The 21,925-nt window shown below is 45.7% G+C and overlaps 1 protein-coding gene across 1 annotated transcript in view; it reads left to right on the plus strand.

Annotated features, from left to right (window-relative positions):
* The window catches only part of LOC115127521 (AT-rich interactive domain-containing protein 3A-like), a 215,590-nt gene that overhangs the window by 151,872 nt on the left and 41,793 nt on the right, over positions 1 to 21,925 (plus strand). The window contains exons 4-5 of the mRNA XM_065011318.1: positions 817 to 889; positions 17,745 to 17,928. Coding sequence (XP_064867390.1) covers positions 817 to 889; positions 17,745 to 17,928 — 257 coding nt within the window. The remainder of the gene's footprint in view (positions 1 to 816; positions 890 to 17,744; positions 17,929 to 21,925) is intronic.

Genomic DNA, 21,925 nt, shown 5'->3' on the forward strand with positions numbered 1-21,925 from the left:
TTAAACCAATTTTAACCATTTTTAACCAGTTTTAACACATTTTAACCAGTTTTAACCAGTTTTAACACATTTAAACCAGTTTTAACCAGTTTTAACACATTTAAACCAGTTTTAACCAGTTTTAACAAATGTAAACCAGTTTTAACCAGTTTTAACACATTTTAACCAGTTTTAGCCAGTTTTAACACATTTGAAACCAGTTTTAACACATTTAAACCAGTTTTAACCAGTTTTAACAAATGTAAACCAGTTTTAACCAGTTTTAACACATTTGAACCAGTTTTAACCAGTTTTAACAAATGTAAACCAGTTTTAACCAGTTTTAACAAATGTAAACCAGTTTTAACACATTTAAACCAATTTTAACCATTTTTAACACATTTAAACCAGTTTTAACACATTTGAAACCAGTTTTAACACATTTAAACCAATTTTAACAATTTTTAACCAGTTTTATCACATTTTAACCAGTTAACACATTTTAACCAGTTTTAACCAGTTTTAACACATTTAAACCAGTTTTAACCAGTTTTAACAAATGTAAACCAGTTTTAACCAGTTTTAACACATTTAAACCAGTTTTAACCAGTTTTAACAAATGTAAACCAGTTTTAACCAGTTTTAACAAATATAAACCAGTTTTAACACATTTAAACCAATTTTAACCATTTTTAACCCGTTTTAACACATTTGAACCAGTTTGAACCAGTTTTAACACATTTGAACCAGTTTTAACTAGTTTTAACACATTTGAACCAGTTTTAACCAGTTTTAACGAGATTATTATCTAAGTGAATCATCTTGTTTTCCTTCTAGTTGTACGAGTTGGACGATGGGGTCAAGAGGAAAGAGTTTCTTGATGACCTTTTCAGTTTTATGCAGAAGAGAGGTGAGTTCTTAATATACCATAATGTAATACATATCTCATAATATATATATATATATATCAACACAACTATACCTTTCTTGGAGCATAGTGATTCTTGTGAATCTATAGTGGTTGTTAAAACTGTTTGAATGTTTTAGCGTGTCACACATCCTCAACAGACAGGAGATCAGACTTCCTGTTCCAGGTTCTGATCAGAGGATGTCTGTGTCTGAACTTCAATTAGAAAACATTTATTTTTGTGAAAAGTTTGCCTGTAGTTGCTCCAGGCTAATTTTCTCAAAGTCCTTTGACAGAAACATTTGTGTGTGTGTATCTCTGTCCACCCTTCCGTCAGTCCGTCCTTCCGTCAGTCCGTTTTGTCTTGTGAAAACTGCTGCAGATGTTAGACAGCTGTAACAACAGGAGAATGTGGCTGAGTGTTTTGAAGGCCCCAGAGGCCCCCGAGCCTGGATAGTATTTGAAGGCCCCAGAGGCCCCCGAGCCTGGATAGTATTTGAAGGCCCCAGAGGCCCCCGAGCCTGGATAGTATTTGAAGGCCCCAGAGGCCCCCGAGCCTGGATAGTGTTTGGGGTCCTGGATAGTATTTGGGGTCCTGGATAGTATTTGGAGCCTGGATAGTATTTGGGGTCTGGATAGTATTTAGGGTCTGGATAGTATTTGGGGTCCTGGATAGTATTTGGGGTCCTGGATAGTATTTGGGGCTTGGATAGTATTTGGAGCCTGGATAGTATTTGGGGTCTGGATAGTATTTAGGGTCTGGATAGTATTTGGGGTCCTGGATAGTATTTGGGGTCTGGATAGTGTTTGGGGTCCTGGATAGTATTTGGGGTCTGGATAGTGTTTGGGGTCTGGATAGTATTTGGGGTCTGGATAGTGTTTGGGGTCTGGATAGTATTTGGGGTCTGGATAGTATTTGGGGTCTGGATAGTATTTGGGGTCCTGGATAGTATTTGGGGTCTGAATAGTATTTGGGGTCTGTATAGTATTTGGGGTTTGGATAGTATTTGGGGTCTGGATAGTATTTGGGGTCTGGATAGTATTTGGGTCTGGATAGTGTTTGGGGTCTGGATAGTATTTGGGGTCCTGGATAGTATTTGGGGTCTGAATAGTATTTGGGGTCTGTATAGTATTTTGGGTCTGGATAGTATTTGGGGTCCTGGATAGTATTTGGGGTCTGGATAGTATTTGGGGTCCTGGATAGTATTTGGGGTCTGAATAGTATTTGGGGTCTGTATAGTATTTGGGGTTTGGATAGTATTTGGGGTCTGGATAGTATTTGGGGTCTGGATAGTATTTGGGTCTGGATAGTATTTGGGGTCCTGGATAGTATTTGGGGTCTGAATAGTATTTGGGGTCTGTATAGTATTTGGGTCTGGATAGTATTTGGGGTCCTGGATAGTATTTGGGGTCTGAATAGTATTTGGGGTCTGTATAGTATTTGGGGTTTGGATAGTATTTGGGGTCTGGATAGTATTTGGGGTCTGGATCGTATTTGGGTCTGGATAGTGTTTGGGGTCTGGATAGTATTTGGGGTCCTGGATAGTATTTGGGGTCTGAATAGTATTTGGGGTCTGTATAGTATTTGGGGTCTGGATCGTATTTGGGGTCCTGGATAGTATTTGGGGTCTGGATAGTATTTGGGGTCTGGATAGTATTTGGGGTTTCCTGCAGCTTTACTTCTCTACCAGGAGAGGGAGGGGACCCCCCTCAACCCCTCCAACACAACCCCCTCCCTTCCAACACACCCCCTTCCAACACCCCCCCCAACATAACCCCCTTTCCAACACAATCCCCCTCACCTCAGCCCTCGGCCCTTGGGGGAATCCTCGTGGCCATATTTGTAATTGGTCCAAATGATTAGCCAAGCAAGGCAAGTTTGCAACGTAAGCCCCTCAGCCCTCGTTTTTAATGGAGTTTGAGAGTGTACACTTATGTTCACGTCAGAACCTGAAACGCCCCATAATTCAATTTGCGATGATTGTACATCCACTAAGATAAGTCAGCCAAAATGTAAAACCTCAACATCAATATGGAGTCAACATACAAGTGTTAGTAAAAATGAATGTAAATAAGTTAGAAATTGTTCTGTTAATGCACAAACACGTCTCGTAAAAATGATTATGTTTTTGTTTGGTTTCTTTTTCTTTTGGAAATTGTAGAAATAAAACATTTTCCTTCTTCAGAAGTTCCAGCTGGGCAAGCTAACATTAGTTAGCTAATTAATTTACTAGCTATCATACAGTAGGCAGGCTAACGTTAGTTAGCTAATACATTTATTAGCTATCATACAGTAGGCAGGCTAACGTTAGTTAGCTAATTAATTTACTAGCTATCATACAGTAGGCATGCCAACGTTAGTTAGCTAATTAATTTACTAGCTATCATACAGTAGGCAGGCTAACGTTAGTTAGCTAATTAATTTACTAGCTATCATACAGTAGGCAGGCTAACGTTAGTTAGCTAATTAATTTACTAGCTATCATACAGTAGGCAGGCTAACGTTAGTTAGCTAATTAATTTACTAGCTATCATACAGTAGGCAGACTAACGTTAGTTAGCTAATTAATTTACTAGCTATCATACAGTAGGCAGGCTAACATTAGTTAGCTAATTAATTTACTAGCTATCATACAGTAGGTGTATATTAATAATTATATATTTAATAGAAGTAGACATGCACTCATAATCGACTGTAGCTCTTAACAAGCTACCTGAAAACACAATCATCGCAGGATGAAGGAGTGTCGAAACCATTCCTTCCTCCCTCACCTTGCAAGTGTATACTCGTCAAACGTCATGCTACGTCATCAGAAGTGTCCCCTTAATTTGAGGGCTGAGGGGATAGGGTGTGTCTTTTAAGTGTTTGGAATGCTGCCACAGTTATTGGACACAAAGACAGAGCTCTATTTTAGGAGTACAAGACTTGCCTGTCGGTATGTTTTTGTTATTTTTGGTTGGGCGTTCTTTATGATGAGGGCGGCAGGTAGCTTAGCAGTGTCACGACTTCCGCCGAAGTTGGTGCCTCTCCTTGTTCGGGCGGCGGTCGACGCCACCGATCTACGTTTCCTTTTCCACTTGATTTGTCTCCATTGTCCTGGTTTCCATTACGTTATCATTTATTCCCTATTTAACCCCCTGGTTCCCACATGGTTTTGTGCGTGTTTGTTCTTTGTTAATTTGTCGCTCTGTTGTGTCGAGTATTTTTACCTGTTTTTTTATTTTATTTATTTCACCTTTATTTAACCAGGTAAGCAAGTTGAGAACAAGTTCTCATTTACAATTGCGACCTGGCCAAGATAAAGCAAAGCAGTTCGACACATACAACGACACAGAGTTACACATGGAGTAAAACAAACATACAGTCAATAATACAGTAAAAAAAAAAAAAAACAAGTCTATATACAATGTGAGCAAATTAGGTGAGAAGGGAGGTAAAGGCAAAAAAGGCCATGGTGGCAAAGTAAATACAATATAGCAAGTAAAACACTGGAATGGTAGTATTGCAATGGAAGAATGTGCAAAGTAGAAATAAAAATAATGGGGTGCAAAGGAGCAAAATAAATAAATAAATTAAATACAGTTAGGAAAGAGGTAGTTGTTTGGGCTAAATTATAGGTGGGCTATGTACAGGTGCAGTAATCTGTAAGATGCTCTGACAGTTGGTGTTTAAAGCTAGTGAGGGAGATAAGTGTTTCCAATTTAAGAGATTTTTGTAGTTCGAACCAGTCATTGGCAGCAGAGAACTGGAAGGAGAGGCGGCCAAAGAAAGAATTGGTTTTGGGGGTGACTAGAGAGATATACCTGCTGGAGCGTGCAGCACAGGTGGGAGATGCTATGGTGACCAGCGAGCTGAGATAAGGGGGACTTTACCTAGCAGGGTCTTGTAGATGACATGGAGCCAGTGGGTTTGGCGACAAGTAAAGCCCAAGCCAACGAGAGCGTACAGGTCGCAATGGTGGGTAGTATATGGGGCTTTGGTGACAAAACGGATAGCACTGTGATAGACTGCATCAATTTGTTGAGTAGGGTATTGGAGGCTATTTTGTAAATGACATCCCCAAAGTCGAGGATTGATAGGATGGTCAATTTTACAAGGGTGTTTCACATGAGTGAAGGATGCTTTGTTGCTAGGGTGATTTAACTTTGGCAGATGTTTGATATGGGTCTGGAAGGAGAGTTTACAGTCTAACCAGACACCTAAGTATTTTTAGTCTCATCTGATTCTAAGTCAGAGCCGTCCAGAGTAGTGATGTTGGACAGGCGGGTAGGTGCAGGTAGCCCATCGGTTGAAGAGCATGCATTTAGTTTTACTTGTATTTAAGAGCAATTGGAGGCCACGGAAGGAGAGTTGTATGGCATTGAAGCTTGCCTGGAGGGTTGTTAACACAGTGTCCAAAGAAGGGCCGGAAGTATACAGGATGGTGTCGTCTGCGAAGAGGTGGATCAGAGACTCACCAGCAGCAAGAGCAACATCAGGGTTGATGATACAGAGAAGAGAGTCGGTCCAAGAAGAGAACCCTGTGGCACCCCAAGAGACTGCCAGAGGTCCGTGACAGGACCCTCCGATTTGACACACTGAACTCTATCAGAGAAGTAGTTGGGTGAACCAGGAAGAGGCAATCATTTGAGGAAACCTGTCTGGAATTTGTTTTCGATTTTCCGGGTAAAGAACGTTTTTACTCAGTTCTGTGTCCTGACTCCGTCCTACCTGCTGCACACTGACTCATGACAAGCAGTAAGGTAGCTTAGCAGTAAGGTAGCCTAGCAGTAAGGTAGCCTAGCAGTAAGGTAGCTTACCAGTAAGGTAGCTTAGCAGTAAGGTAGCCTAGCAGTAAGAGTGGTGGGCCAGTAACTGAAAGGTCGCTGGCTTAAATCCCCTAGCCTACCACACAATAGGTGAATAATCAGTCTATGTGCCCTTGAGCAAGGCACTTCATCCTAATCGGTCCTGTAAATGACTCTGGATAAGTGTCTGCTAAAGGATGTGACAGGAAGGCCAACAGGGTGGACTAGGAACCAGGCACACTAGGACCCACAATAACAGGAAGCCAGAACCCAACCACAGACTAGAAACCAGGCAGCACTAGGACCTACAATAATCCCAACCAAGCCAGAACCCAACCACAGACTAGAAACCAGGCAGCACTAGGACCTACAATAAACCCAACCAAGCCAGAACCCAACCACAGACTAGAAACCAGGCAGCACTAGGACCCACAATAAACCCAACCAAGCCATCCATCATTCCTTCAATTCTGACCAGTTTCCCAGTCCCTGCCGACGAAAAACATCCCCACAGCATGATGCTGCCACCACCATGCTTCACTGTGGGGATGGTGTTCTCAGGGTGATGGGCAGTGTTGGGTTTGTGCCAGACATAGCGTTTTCCTCGATGGCCAAAAAGCTACATTTTAGTCTCATCTGACTAGAGTACCTTCTTCCATATGTTTGGGGAGTCTCCCACATGCCTTTTGATGAACACCAAACGTGTTTGCTTATTTTTTTCTTTAGGCAATGGCAATTTCTAAAGCCCAGCTCTGTGGAGTGTACAGCTTAAAGAGGAAGAGGTACACAGAGTGTGACAGGAAGAGACACACAGGGTGTGGCAGGAAGAGGTACACAGGGTGTGACAGGAAGAGGTACACAGGGTGTGACAGGAAGAGACACACAGGGTGTGACAGGAAGAGGTACACAGGGTGTGACAGGAAGAGGTACACAGGGTGTGACAGGAAGAGACACACAGGGTGTGACAGGAAGAGGTACACAGGGTGTGACAGGAAGAGGTACACAGGGTGTGACAGGAAGAGGTACACAGGGTGTGACAGGAAGAGGTACACAGGGTGTGACAGGAAGAGGTACACAGGGTGTGACAGGAAGAGGTACACAGGGTGTGACAGGAAGAGGTACACAGGGTGTGACAGGAAGAGACACACAGGGTGTGACAGGAAGAGACACACAGGGTGTGACAGGAAGAGACACACAGGGTGTGACAGGAAGAGGTACACAGGGTGTGACAGGAAGAGACACACAGGGTGTGACAGGAAGAGACACACAGGGTGTGACAGGAAGAGACACACAGGGTGTGACAGGAAGAGACACACAGGGTGTGACAGGAAGAGACACACAGGGTGTGACAGGAAGAGGTACACAGGGTGTGACAGGAAGAGGTACACAGGGTGTGACAGGAAGAGGTACACAGGGTGTGACAGGAAGAGGTACACAGGGTGTGACAGGAAGAGGTACACAGGGTGTGACAGGAAGAGACACACAGGGTGTGACAGGAAGAGACACAGGGTGTGAGGAAGACACACAGGGTGTGACAGGAAGAGACACACAGGGTGTGACAGGAAGAGGTACACAGGGTGTGACAGGAAGAGGCACACAGGGTGTGACAGGAAGAGGGTACACAGGGTGTGACAGGAAGAGGTACACAGGGTGTGACAGGAAGAGGTACACAGGGTGTGACAGGAAGAGGCACACAGGGTGTGACAGGAAGAGGCACACAGGGTGTGACAGGAAGAGGCACACAGGGTGTGACAGGAAGAGACACACAGGGTGTGACAGGAAGAGGTACACAGGGTGTGACAGGAAGAGGTACACAGGGTGTGACAGGAAGAGGTACACAGGGTGTGACAGGAAGAGGCACACAGGGTGTGACAGGAAGAGGCACACAGGGTGTGGCAGGAAGAGGTACACAGAGTGTGACAGGAAGAGACACACAGGGTGTGACAGGAAGAGGCACACAGGGTGTGACAGGAAGAGGTACACAGGGTGTGACAGGAAGAGGTACACAGGGTGTGACAGGAAGAGACACACAGGGTGTGACAGGAAGAGACACACAGGGTGTGACAGGAAGAGGTACACAGGGTGTGACAGGAAGAGGTACACAGGGTGTGACAGGAAGAGACACACAGGGTGTGACAGGAAGAGGTACACAGGGTGTGACAGGAAGAGGTACACAGGGTGTGACAGGAAGAGACACACAGGGTGTGACAGGAAGAGGTATACAGGGTGTGACAGGAAGAGGTACACAGAGTGTGACAGGAAGAGACATAGTCAAATACATTTTAGGATCTTAATTACCTTTGCTCTCTCTCTCTCTCTCTCTCTCTCTCTGTCTCTCTCTCTCTCTCTCTCTCCCCAACCTCTCTCTCTCTCTCTCTCTCTCTCTCTCTCTCTCTCTCTCTCTCTCTCTCTCTCCTCTCTCTCTCTCTCTCTCTCTCTCTCTCTCTCTCTCTCTCTCCCTCTCTCTCTCTCTCTCTCTCTCTCTCTCTCTCTCTCTCTCTCTCTCTCTCTCTCTCTCTCTCGCTCTGTCTCTGACTCTCTCTCACACACACACAGTACACTCCCTCACTCCCCCTATATTTAATGTGGAGTCTTCGGTGATAGTGACATCACATGGTGAGTCCAGAATGTCCCTGTATTGATCCAGTCATTTTTTAGTATCATTGATTCACTGCAGCGATGCTCATCATCCTACAGGAAGCCTGTGATGAAGTAAATCTGGTGGGGTTTCAGGTGTCTCCGGAAGGTGGTGATTGACTCCGCTGTCCTGGCGTCGTGAGGGAGTTTGTTCCACCATTGGGGGGCCAGAGCAGCGAACAGTTTTGACTGGGCTGAGCGGGAACTGTACTTCCTCAGTGGTAGGGAGGCGAGCAGGCCAGAGGTGGATGAACGCAGTGCCCTTGTTTGGGTGTAGGGCCTGATCAGAGCCTGGAGGTACTGAGGTGCCGTTCCCCTCACAGCTCCGTAGTCAAGCACCATGGTCTTGTAGCGGATGCGAGCTTCAACTGGAAGCCAGTGGAGGGAGCGGAGGAGCGGGGTGACGTGAGAGAACTTGGGAAGGTTGAACACCAGACGGGCTGCGGCGTTCTGGATGAGTTGTAGGGGTTTAATGGCACAGGCAGGGAGCCCAGCCAACAGCGAGTTGCAGTAATCCAGACGGGAGATGACAAGTGCCTGGATTAGGACCTGCGCCGCTTCCTGTGTGAGGCAGGGTCGTACTCTGCGGATGTTGTAGAGCATGAACCTACAGGAACGGGCCACCGCCTTGATGTTAGTTGAGAACGACAGGGTGTTGTCCAGGATCACGCCAAGGTTCTTAGCGCTCTGGGAGGAGGACACAATGGAGTTGTCAACCGTGATGGCGAGATCATGGAACGGGCAGTCCTTCCCGGGAGGAAGAGCAGCTCCGTCTTGCCGAGGTTCAGCTTGAGGTGGTGATCCGTCATCCACACTGATATGTCTGCCAGACATGCAGAGATGCGATTCGCCACCTGGTCATCAGAAGGGGAAAGGAGAAGATTAATTGTGTGTCGTCTGCATAGCAATGATAGGAGAGACCATGTGAGGTTATGACAGAGCCAAGTGACTTGGTGTATAGCGAGAATAGGAGAGGGCCTAGAACAGAGCCCTGGGGGACGCCAGTGGTGAGAGCGCGTGGTGAGGAGACAGATTCTCGCCACGCCACCTGGTAGGAGCGACCTGTCAGGTAGGACGCAATCCAAGCGTGGGCCGCGCCAGAGATGCCCAACTCGGAGAGGGTGGAGAGGAGGATCTGATGGTTCACAGTATCGAAGGCAGCCGATAGGTCTAGAAGGATGAGAGCAGAGGAGAGAGAGTTAGCTTTAGCAGTGCGGAGCGCCTCCGTGATACAGAGAAGAGCAGTCTCAGTTGAATGACTAGTCTTGAAACCTGACTGATTTGGATCAAGAAGGTCATTCTGAGAGAGATAGCGGGAGAGCTGGCCAAGGACGGCACGTTCAAGAGTTTTGGAGAGAAAAGAAAGAAGGGATACTGGTCTGTAGTTGTTGACATCGGAGGGATCGAGTGTAGGTTTTTCAGAAGGGTGCAACTCTCGCTCTCTTGAAGACGGAAGGGACGTAGCCAGCGGTCAGGGATGAGTTGATGAGCGAGGTGAGGTAAGGGAGAAGGTCTCCGGAAATGGTCTGGAGAAGAGAGGAGGGGATAGGGTCAAGCGGGCAGGTTGTTGGGCGGCCCGGCCGTCACAAGACGCGAGATTTCATCTGGAGAGAGAGGGGAGAAAGAGGTCAGAGCACAGGGTAGGGCAGTGTGAGCAGAACCAGCGGTGTCGTTTGACTTAGCAAACGAGGATCGGATGTCGTCGACCTTCTTTTCAAAATGGTTGACGAAGTCATCTGCAGAGAGGGAGGAGGGGGAGGGGGAGGAGGATTCAGGAGGGAGGAGAAGGTGGCAAAGAGCTTCCTAGGGTTAGAGGCAGATGCTTGGAATTTAGAGTGGTAGAAAGTGGCTTTAGCAGCAGAGACAGAAGAGGAAAATGTAGAGAGGAGGGAGTGAAAGGATGCCAGGTCCGCAGGGAGAGCGGTTTTCCTCCATTTCCGCTCGGCTGCCCGGAGCCCTGTTCTGTGAGCTCGCAATGAGTCGTCGAGCCACGGAGGCGGGAGGGGAGGACCGAGCCGGCCTGGAGGATAGGGGACATAAAGAGTCAAAGGATGCAGAAAGGGAGGAGAGGAGGGTTGAGAAGGCAGAATCAGGAGATAGGTTGGAGAAGGTTTGAGCAGAGGGAAGAGATGATAGGATGGAAGAGGAGAGAGTAGCGGGGGAGAGAGAGCGAAGGTTGGGACGGCGCGATACCATCCGAGTAGGGGCAGTGTGGGAAGTGTTGGATGAGAGCGAGAGGGAAAAGGATACAAGGTAGTGGTCGGAGACTTGGAGGGGAGTTGCAATGAGGTTAGTGGAAGAACAGCATCTAGTAAAGATGAGGTCGAGCGTATTGCCTGCCTTGTGAGTAGGGGGGGAAGGTGAGAGGGTGAGGTCAAAAGAGGAGAGGAGTGGAAAGAAGGAGGCAGAGAGGAATGAGAGGAATGAGGAATGAGAGAGGAATTGAGTCAAAGGTAGACGAAACCCCACCTCTTTCAGGAATACCTAGGATAGGATAAAGTAATCCTTCTCACCCCCTTACTAGATTTAGATGCACTATTGTAAAGTGGCTGTTCCACTGGATGTCTTAAGGTGAACGCACCAATTTGTAAGTCGCTCTGGATAAGAGCGTCTGCTAAATGACTTAAATGTTAAATGTTATGTTAAATGTAGACGTGGGGAGGTTAAAGTCGCCCAGAACTGTGAGAGGTGAGCCGTCCTCAGGAAAGGAGCTTATCAAGGCATCAAGCTCATTGATGAACTCTCCGAGGGAACCTGGAGGGCGATAAATGATAAGGATGTTAAGCTTGAAAGGGCTGGTAACTGTGACAGCATGGAATTCAAAGGAGGTCGATAGACAGATGGGTAAGGGGAGAAAGAGAGAATGACCACTTGGGAGAGATGAGGATCCCGGTGCCACCACCCCGCTGACCAGAAGCTCTCGGGGTGTGCGAGAACACGTGGGCGGACGAAGAGAGAGCAGTAGGAGTAGCAGTGTTATCTGTGGTGATCCATGTTTCCGTCCAGTGCCAAGAAGTCGAGGGACTGGAGGGAGGCATAGGCTGAGATGAACTCTGCCTTGTTGGCCGCAGATCGGCAGTTCCAGAGGCTACCGGAGACCTCTCCTCTCCACCCCCTCTCCTCCCCCTCTCCTCCCCCTCTCCTCTCCTCCCCCTCCTCTCCTCCCCTCTCCTCTCCACCCCTCTCCTCCTCTCCTCTCTCCTCCCCTCTCCTCCCCCTCTCCTCTCCTCCCCCTCCTCCCCCCCTCTCCTCTCCTCCCCCTCTCCTCTCCACCCCCTCCTCCTCTCCTCTCCTCCCCGTCTCCTCTCCACCCCTCTCCTCCTCTCCTCTCCTCCCCCCTCTCCTCCCCCTCTCCTCTCCTCCCCGTCTCCTCTCCACCCCCTCTCCTCCTCCCCCTCTCCTCTCCTCCCCCTCTGCTCCCCCTCTCCTCTCCTCTCTCCCCCTCCCTCTCTCTCCCCCTCTCCTCTCCTCCCCCTCCCTCCCCCTCTCCTCTCCTCCCCTCTCCTCCCCTCTCCTCTCCTCCCCCTCTCCTCCCCCTCTCCTCTCCTCCCCCTCTCCTCCCCCTCTCCTCCCCCTCTCCCCCTCTCCTCCCTCCTCTCCTCCCCCTCTCCTCTCCTCCCCCTCTCCTCTCCACCCCCTCTCCTCTCCTCCCCCTCTCTCTCCCCCTCTCCTCTCTCCTCCCTCTCCTCCTCCTCTGCACCCCTCTCCTCTCCTCTCCTCCCCCTCTCCTCTCCTCCCCTCTCCTCCCCCTCTCCTCTCCTCCCCCCCCTCTCCTCCCCTCTCCTCCCCCTCCCCCTCTCCTCCCCCTCTCCTCCTCTCCTCTCCTCCCCTCTCCTCTCCTCCCTCCTCTCCCTCCCTCTCCTCCCTCCCCTCTCCTCCCCCTCTCCCTCTCCTCCCCTCTCCTCCCACCCTCTCCCTCTCCTCCCTCTCCCCTCGCCTCTCCTCTCCTCTCCACCCCTCTCCTCCCCCCTCCTCTCTCCTCCCCTCTCCTCTCCACCCCCTCTCCTCTCCTCCCCTCCTCTCCTCCCCCTCTGCTCCTCTCCTCTCCTCCCCCTCTCCTCCCCCTCTCCTCCTCCTCCCCTCTCCTCCCCCTCTCCTCTCCTCCCCCTCTCCCCCTCTCCTCCTCCTCTCCTCCCCTCTCCTCCTCCCTCTCCTCCCTGTCCCCCTCTCCTCCCTCTCCCTCTCCTCCCCCTCTCCTCTCCTCCCCTCTCCTCCCCCTCTCCTCTCCACCCCTCTCCTCTCCTCCCCCTCTCTCCTCCCCTCTCCTCCCCCTCTCCTCTCCACCCCTCTCCTCCCCTCTCCTCCCCCTCTCCTCTCCTCCCCTCTCCTCCCCCTCTCCTCTCCTCCCCCTCTCCCCCTCTCCCTCCTCTCCTCCCCCTCTCCTCTCCCTCCCTCTGTCTCTCCTCTCCTCTCCCCCCTCCTCTCCTCCCCTCTCCTCCCTCCCCCTCTCCTCCTCTCCTCCCCCCTCTCCTCCCCCTCTCCTCCCCCTCCCTCTCCTCCCCCCCTCTCCTCCTCCTCCCCCTCTCCCTCCCCTCTCCTCTCCTCCCCCTCTCCTCCTCTCCTCTCCCCTCTCTCCCCCCCTCTCCTCTCCTCCCCCTCTCCTCCCTCTCCCTCCTCTCCCCCCCTCTCCTCTCCCTCCCCCTCCCTCTCCACCCCCTCCTCCCCTCTCCTCTCCACCCCCTCTCCCCTCTCCTCTCCTCCCCCTCTCCTCCCCTCTCCTCCTCCTCTCCTCGCCTCCCCCTCTCCTCTCCTCCTCTCTCACAGCCCTGCGCTGTTTGCTGCTGTTGTTTCCACTTTATTTCTGCAGGTATTGACTGTCATTATAGTAAATCCGATGGGCACAATGGAGCTCTAACAGCAAAATACAGGTTAATTATCTCAGCGTCAGGCTGCTCACAAAGGGCCGACCTGTCCCTCTTTACGGCCGGGGCATTAAACTGCACAGTACAAATGATTACCTGCCTCCTTTTACCCTGCTAATTAAGACCTGAGTGGAACGAAAACAAAAGACGATGAGGATTCCCAGTCAGTTTGTGGTCGAAGAGCTGAAAGTCTTGTTTAAAGTGATGTTATTTTCATAGATACGGTGTATTTCAATAGCACAGAGCTGAAAGTCTCGTTTAATGTTAATTTCATAGATACGATGTATTTAAATACCACATGTACAATAGAAATGTAATTCTGCTGTTTTAATGTTTTCACTGTAAATATCAGAATGTTAGTCATTTTAATTTTATTTTTGAGTTATTTCCTTTTAAAGATGAATCAAATAGCGTTAGTGACATCATTTGCCTTGTTTCTGGTGCCGGCTATTTCCTGATGTTTCCACAACTCGTTGTTCTCATAGTACAAGAAAGCCTAGAACATTCTGTTCCATATACTTTGGTGAAGGCTCATAATTCTTTGTGTGTAAAATAGCAGTTTGATCCACTAAAACATCCCTTCGATAACATAACTACAGTTTGATTCCAGAGGATGCATTAAGGGGCAATCGGCAATTCAACCAGGATATTTTGGTTTAATTCCCAGAACCACCCATAAAATATACGCGCGAGAAATGTAATCACTCTCAGCATAAATCCGACTGGCCACCGAAGGTCTTACTGTGCATTGGTTGTGACTAGAGGGTGTACAGCTACGACAGGAAGTGACATTTCGTGGTAGGTTAGGTGAGCATTTTAGCTAACCCTTTACCCAAACTTTTTTTTTTTTTTACCTGTTTTTCGCCCCAATTTCGTGGTTTCCAATTGGTAGTTACAGTCTTGTCTCATCGCTGCAACTCTCGTACAGACTCAGGAAAGGCGAAGGTCGAGAGCCGTGCATCCTCCAAAACACAACGAAACCAAGCTGCACTGCTTCTTGACACAATGCCCACTTAACCCAGACAGTGCACCTGGTGACTGCGATGCCTTAGACCACTGCACCACACAGGAGGCCCCCTTACCCAACCTTAACCCAAGGCTCCTGTCCTACCATGTTAATTATCCTGTCCTGCCATGTTAATTCCCCTAACCTGCCATATTAATTCTCCTAACCTGCCATGTTAATTCTCCTAACCTGCCATGTTAATTCTCCTAACCTGCCATGTTAATTCTCCTAACCTGCCATGTTAATTCTCTTGTCCTGCCATGTTAATTCTCCTAACCTGCCATGTTAATTCTCCTAACCTGCCATGTTAATTCTCTTGTCCTGCCATGTTAATTATCCTAACCTGCCATGTTAATTCTCCTGTCCTGCCATGTTAATGATCCTAACCTGCCATGTTAATTCTCCTAACCTGCCATGTTAATTCTCCTGTCCTGCCATGTTAATGATCCTAACCTGCCATGTTAATTCTCCTGTCCTGCCATGTTAATTCTCCTGTCCTGCCATGTTAAAATTCTCCTGTCCTACCATGTTAATTCTCCTGTCCTGCCATGTTAATTCTCCTGTCCTGCCATGTTAATTCTCCTAACCTGCCATGTTAATTATCCTGTCCTGCCATGTTAATTCTCCTGTCCTGCCATGTTAATTCTCCTAACCTGCCATGTTAATTCTCCTGTCCTGCCATGTTAATTCTCCTAACCTGCCATGTTAATTCTCCTGTCCTGCCATGTTAATTCTCCTAACCTGCCATGTTAATTCTCTTGTCCTGCCATGTTAATTCTCCTAACCTGCCATGTTAATTCTCCTGTCCTGCCATGTTAATTCTCCTGTCCTGCCATGTTAATTCTCCTGTCCTGCCATGTTAATTCTCCTAACCTGCCATGTTAATGATCCCAACCTGCCATGTTAATTCTCCTGTCCTACCATTTTAATTCTCCTGTCCTGCCATGTTAATTCTCCTGTCCTGCCATGTTAATTCTCCTGTCCTGCCATGTTAATGATCCTAACCTGCCATGTTAATTCTCTTGTCCTGCCATGTTAATTCTCCTAACCTGCCATGTTAATTATCCTAACCTGCCATGTTAATTCCCCTAACCTGCCATATTAATTCTCCTAACCTGCCATGTTAATTCTCTTGTCCTGCCATGTTAATTCTCCTAACCTGCCATGTTAATTCCCCTAACCTGCCATATTAATTCTCCTAACCTGCCATGTTAATTCTCCTAACCTGCCATGTTAATTCTCCTAACCTGCCATGTTAATTCTCTTGTCCTGCCATGTTAATTCTCCTAACCTGCCATGTTAATTCTCCTAACCTGCCATGTTAATTCTCCTGTCCTGCCATATTAGTTCTCCTAACCTGCCATGTTAATTCTCCTAACCTGCCATGTTAATTCTCTTGTCCTGCCATGTTAATTATCCTAACCTGCCATGTTAATTCTCCTGTCCTGCCATGTTAATGATCCTAACCTGCCATGTTAATTCTCCTAACCTGCCATGTTAATTCTCCTGTCCTGCCATGTTAATTCTCCTAACCTGCCATGTTAATTCTCCTGTCCTGCCATGTTAATGATCCTAACCTGCCATGTTAATTCTCCTAACCTGCCATGTTAATTCTCCTGTCCTGCCATGTTAATTCTCCTAACCTGCCATGTTAATTCTCCTAACCTGCCATGTTAATGATCCTAACCTGCCATGTTAATTCTCCTAGCCTGCCATGTTAATTCTCCTAACCTGCCATGTTAATTCTCCTAACCTGCTATGCTAATTCTCCTGTCCTGCCAAATTAATTATCCTAACCTGCCATGTTAATTCTCCTAACCTGCCATGTTAATTATCTTGTCCTGCCATGTTAATTCTCCTAACCTGCCATGTTAATTCTCCTAACCTGCCATATTAATTCTCCTAACCTGCCATGTTAATTATCCTAACCTGCCATGTTAATTCCCCTAACCTGCCATGTTAATTCTCCTAACCTGCCATGTTAATTCTCCTGTCCTGCCATGTTAATTCTCCTAACCTGCCATATTAATTCTCCTAACCTGCCATGTTAATTCTCCTAACCTGCCATGTTAATTCTCCTGTCCTGCCATGTTAATTCTCCTAACCTGCCATGTTAATTCTCCTGTCCTGCCATGTTAATTCTCTAACCTGCCATGTTAATTCTCCTGTCCTGCCATGTTAATGATCCTAACCTGCCATGTTAATGATCCTAACCTGCCATGTTAATTCTCCTAGCCTGCCATGTTAATTCTCCTAACCTGCCATGTTAATTCTCCTAACCTGCTATGTAAAAGTCTCTTCTGGTCGTAGCTGTACTCACATCGTAGAGAAAGCGAGACACCACAGTCCCTTAGTGTTTCTGATCGGGGCGGGGCCACTCTGGTCGACTTATTGCCTCACGCCTGGCGGCGGGGAGCCCCAGGGCCAGATCTCACTGGCAAAAAATGTCTAGTTGGGGCGGGTGGGGCAAGCGGGACGAAACAACAAGTAGACCAGAGCCAGTTGTTCCCCTCTCTGACGTTAGCATTCCAGATGTTATGGAGGAACCGTGGGCACGTTAGAGAGGTAACGACGCACTTACGCAGACAGGAACCTTCACTCTTTTGTTACAACGGTCAACGGACTGAGTAAACTATCTTATTTATCCACCATCTTTGGTTTTCGCTCTAGTCAGAAGCCTGTGCAGCGCAAGTGGAAAGTTAAAACTACTTCGAAAATCCAAGCACCGGATTATTTCTGATTGGAAAAGCTGGATCAAATGTAAACCGTGAACTAGAGTTCTGATTGCGTTTTTAACTATACAATATTGAGCATATGAGTGGACTGTCATTACAATTACTACACAGGAATCTGGTAAAATTATATTTGTCATGTAGCTAGCCACTGATTGGCTCTGAATTCCCTGTCAGCATACAGTCAATGCTATGATAAACACTTTTGGAGCTAAGTAGTACTCTCAAATCATATTAACTCTCAAATTAATTAGAAAAATGTATGGAATTATTACTCTAAAACTGGCTAGCTAACAAACATAGAGTGTAGATAAATTATTCAAATGCGTTATTTTTTTACACAATATCTTATCGCAGCCTTTGCGTGATAGACCAACTACCTGACCAAAAATGTCTGACCTTTATCCCTTCGTAAGGTTCATCCCAGTTCTAGTATCATAATTCCTCATTATATAGCCACATCTCTCTTAGTGTTGTATCAAAAATACAAAATGTAGTCTGCTGTTATTAGTTGTTGTTTTAAGAAAGGTTTTTAAAAAACAGGAAGAACGTTGCCTGTTGCATTTAACCATGTTTTAAAGCTATACAGTTTACATTTACTTTGTTTAAAGTTATATTCTTCGAAATAGTGTACATGTATCAAAGTCCAAAAAATAGGATGTAGCAGATTGCCTCTTTAATAAAAATACCGTGTCAAAAGTTTTTCAAAAAGTAATTATGTCTTGTTAACCCAGCTGTCAGCTGTTATAAGCCACAGCTAGCGAGGAAACCCTCTCTATCGATGGACTGAAGTTAATAGCATTGATTGTGGATATTGTGTTTCGTCTCGACAGGGACTCCAGTGAATCGTATTCCTATCATGGCCAAGCAGGTGTTGGATCTGTACACGCTCTACAAGCTGGTCACAGAAAAAGGCGGCTTAGTGGAGGTCATCAATAAGAAAATATGGCGTGAGATCACCAAAGGCCTCAACCTCCCTACCTCCATCACCAGTGCAGCGTTCACCCTGCGAACACAGTGAGTAAAGTTCTGTACGGGTACACCTTACATTAACACAGTGAGTGAAGCTCTGTACGGGTACACCATACATTAACACAGTGAGTGAAGCTCTGTACGGGTACACCTTACATTAACACAGTGAGTGAAGCTCTGTACACCTTACATTAACACAGTGAGTGAAGCTCTGTACACCATACATTAACACAGTGAGTGAAGCTCTGTACACCATACATTAACACAGTGAGTGAAGCTCTGTACGGGTACACCATACATTAACACAGTGAGTGAAGCTCTGTACGGGTACACCATACATTAACACAGTGAGTGAAGCTCTGTACACCTTACATTAACACAGTGAGTGAAGCTCTGTATGGGTACACCATACATTAACACAGTGAGTGAAGCTCTGTACACCATACATTAACACAGTGAGTGAAGCTCTGTACGAGTACACCATACATTAACACAGTGAGTGAAGCTCTGTACGGGTACACCATACATTAACACAGTGAGTGAAGCTCTGTACGGGTACACCATACATTAACACAGTGAGTGAAGCTCTGTACGGGTACACCATACATTAACACAGTGAGTGACACTGCTGGTGATAACTGGCGACAACTGGAGACAACTGGAGACAACTGGAGACAACTGGAGACATCTGGAGATAACTGGAGACAACTGGAGACAACTGGAGACAACTGGAGACAACTGGAGACAACTGGAGACATCTGGAGATAACTGGAGACAACTGGAGACAACTGGAGACAACTGGAGACAACTGGAGACAACTGGAGACAACTGGAGACAACTGGAGATAACTGGAGACAACTGGAGACAACTGGAGACAACTGGAGACAACTGGAGACAAACTGGAGACAACTGGAGATAACCTGCTTCGGCTTATTTGACTAATACCTCATTCCGTTTAGCTCCTACAGTAGTGAAGCAGAACCAGTAGCCTTGCAGAGTACTAGAACAACTCGTGTGTTAGATATGCGTGTGTTAGATATGCGTGTGTTAGATATGCGTGTGTTAGATATGCGTGTGTTAGATATGCGTGTGTTAGATATGCGTGTGTTAGATATGCGTGTGTTAGATATGCGTGTGTTAGATATGCGTGTGTTAGATTCAAAGGATTCAAAGCTGATTCCCAGATTGAAATGGCGTCTCAGGTTAAGGAAATGAAACCTTTGTCTCAGGTTAAGGAAATGAAACCTTTGTCTCAGGTTAAGGAAATGAAACCTTTGTCTCAGGTTAAGGAAATGAAACCTTTGTCTCAGGTTAAAGAAATGAAACCTTTGTCTCAGGTTAAGGAAATTAAACCTTTGTCTCAGGTTAAGGAAATGAAACCTTTGTCTCAGGTTAAAGAAATGAAACCTTTGTCTCAGGTTAAGGAAATGAAACCTTTGTCTCAGGTTAAGGAAATGAAACCTTTGTCTCAGGTTAAGGAAATTAAACCTTTGTCTCAGGTTAAAGAAATGAAACCTTTTCCCCCGTGACACTACATTTAATTCAGAATATGTCAGCATAATATTCTATAAATAATGTTCTATAAGTTATCTAACACCCAGCCTGCTGTTCTTCTCATAAATACATATATAATCACCACTACTGTACAACACTGTCATTAGGATTTAGCTGAGTATTGATAGGCACAATAACATATATTTTCTGCTCTGATGGTGTGAGCATTACTACCATTACAGCCATTCTAACCTGCATGATGGATGGTAATGATGGGGTTGGAGTAGAGGGGGATTCACGTGTCTAGTCCGGATCACAGTGGAGAGGAGAACAGCAGAGAGGTTAAACATCGACCCTTCACTCTGTCTCGTCCGGATCACAGTGGAGAGGAAGCCATTGCATCATCCTCAACGCAGTTTCCTGTTCTTCATCCTAGAGAGCAGGGCTTATGTAGTGTTAACCAATTTCCTGTTCTTCTGGCCATCCTAGAGAGCAGGGCTTATGTAGTGTTAACCAGTTTCCTGTTCTTCATCCTAGAGAGCAGGGCTTATGTAGTGTTAACCAGTTTCCTGTTCTTCATCCTAGAGAGCAGGGCATATGTAGTGTTAACCAGTTTCCTGTTCTTCATCCTAGAGAGCAGGGCTTATGTAGTGTTAACCAGTTTCCTGTTCTTCATTCTAGAGAGCAGGGCTTATGTAGTGTTAACCAGTTTCCTGTTCTTCATCCTAGAGAGCAGGGCTTATGTAGTGTTAACCAGTTCCCTGTTCTTCATCCTAGAGAGCAAGGCTTATGTAGTGTTAACCAGTTCCCTGTTCTTCTGGCAATCCTAGAGAGCAAGGCTTATGTAGTGTTAACCAGTTCCCTGTTCTTCATCCTAGAGAGCAAGGCTTATGTAGTGTTAACCAAGTTGAAATGCTAGAGAACAGACAACAATAGACAATTTGATGTAATTATTTCACCTTTATTTAAGCAAGTCAATTACTGCTCCTCGAGAATTTTCAGAATGTTAACCCTGAAAAAAGTATGTGTGTGGAGAAATAGTTGGTGATTTAATTTGTTAAACTGTTTCCAGAGTATATGACGTACCTCTCCCCTTATCAATGTGCAAAGAAGGATCTGAGCTCCAAACTAAAGTAATACAACTACTATGATTGTAAACAGTTTATTATAAATTTACAGCCAATATGTCGTTTACTATTATTTACACTTAACACTATATGTTGTATAGGTTGGCTGTTAACAGTCACCATCTGTAATGAATGGCATAATGTAACCTTGTTAACAGTCACCATCTGTAATGAATGGCATAATGTAACCTTGTTAACAGTCACCATCTGTAATGAATGGCATAATGTAACCTTGTTAACAGTTACCATCTGTAATGAATGGCATAATGTAACCTTGTTAACAGTCACCATCTGTAATGAATGGCATAATGTAACCTTGTTAACAGTCTCCACCTGTAATTATGTAACGTTGGTAACAGTCACCATAAATGACAATGTAACCTTGGTAACAGTGACCATAAATGACAATGTAACCTTGGTAACAGTCACCATAAATGACATAATGTAACCTTGTTATCAGTCACCATCTGTAATAAATTACATAATGTAACCTTGTTAACAGTCACCATCTGTAATAAATGACATAATGTAACCTTGTTATCAGTCACCATCTGTAATAAATGACATAATGTAACCTTGTTATCAGTCACCATCTGTAATAAATGACATAATGTAACCTTGTTAACAGTTACCATCTGTAATAAATGACATAATGTAACCTTGTTGACAGTCACCATCTGTAATAAATGACATAATGTAACCTTGTTATCAGACACCATCTGTAATAAATGACATAATGTAACCTTGTTATCAGTCACCATCTGTAATAAATGACATAATGTAACCTTGTTGACAGTACCATCTGTAATAAATGACATAATGTAACCTTGTTAACAGTTACCAACTGTAATAAATGACATAATGTAACCTTGTTGACAGCCACCATCTGTAATAAATGACATAATGTAACCTTGTTATCAGACACCATCTGTAATAAATGACATAATGTAACCTTGTTATCAGTCACCATCTGTAATAAATGACATAATGTAACCTTGTTATCAGTCACCATCTGTAATAAATGACATAATGTAACCTTGTTAACAATCACCATCTGTAATAAATGACATAATGTAACCTTGTTAACAGTTACCATCTGTAATAAATGACATAATGTAATCTTGTTGACAGTCACCATCTGTAATAAATGACATAATGTAACCTTGTTATCAGTTACCATCTGTAATAAATGACATAATGTAACCTTGTTAACAGTTACCATCTGTAATAAATGACATAATGTAACCTTGTTATCAGTTACCATCTGTAATAAATGACATAATGTAATCTTGTTGGCAGCCACCATCTGTAATAAATGACATAATGTAACCTTGTTAACAGTCACCATCTGTAATAAATGACATAATGTAACCTTGTTAACAGTCACCATCTGTAATAAATGACATAATGTAACCTTGTTA

This window comes from Oncorhynchus nerka, linkage group LG27 (genome assembly GCF_034236695.1).
Source record: "Oncorhynchus nerka isolate Pitt River linkage group LG27, Oner_Uvic_2.0, whole genome shotgun sequence".
NCBI lineage: Eukaryota > Metazoa > Chordata > Actinopteri > Salmoniformes > Salmonidae > Oncorhynchus > Oncorhynchus nerka.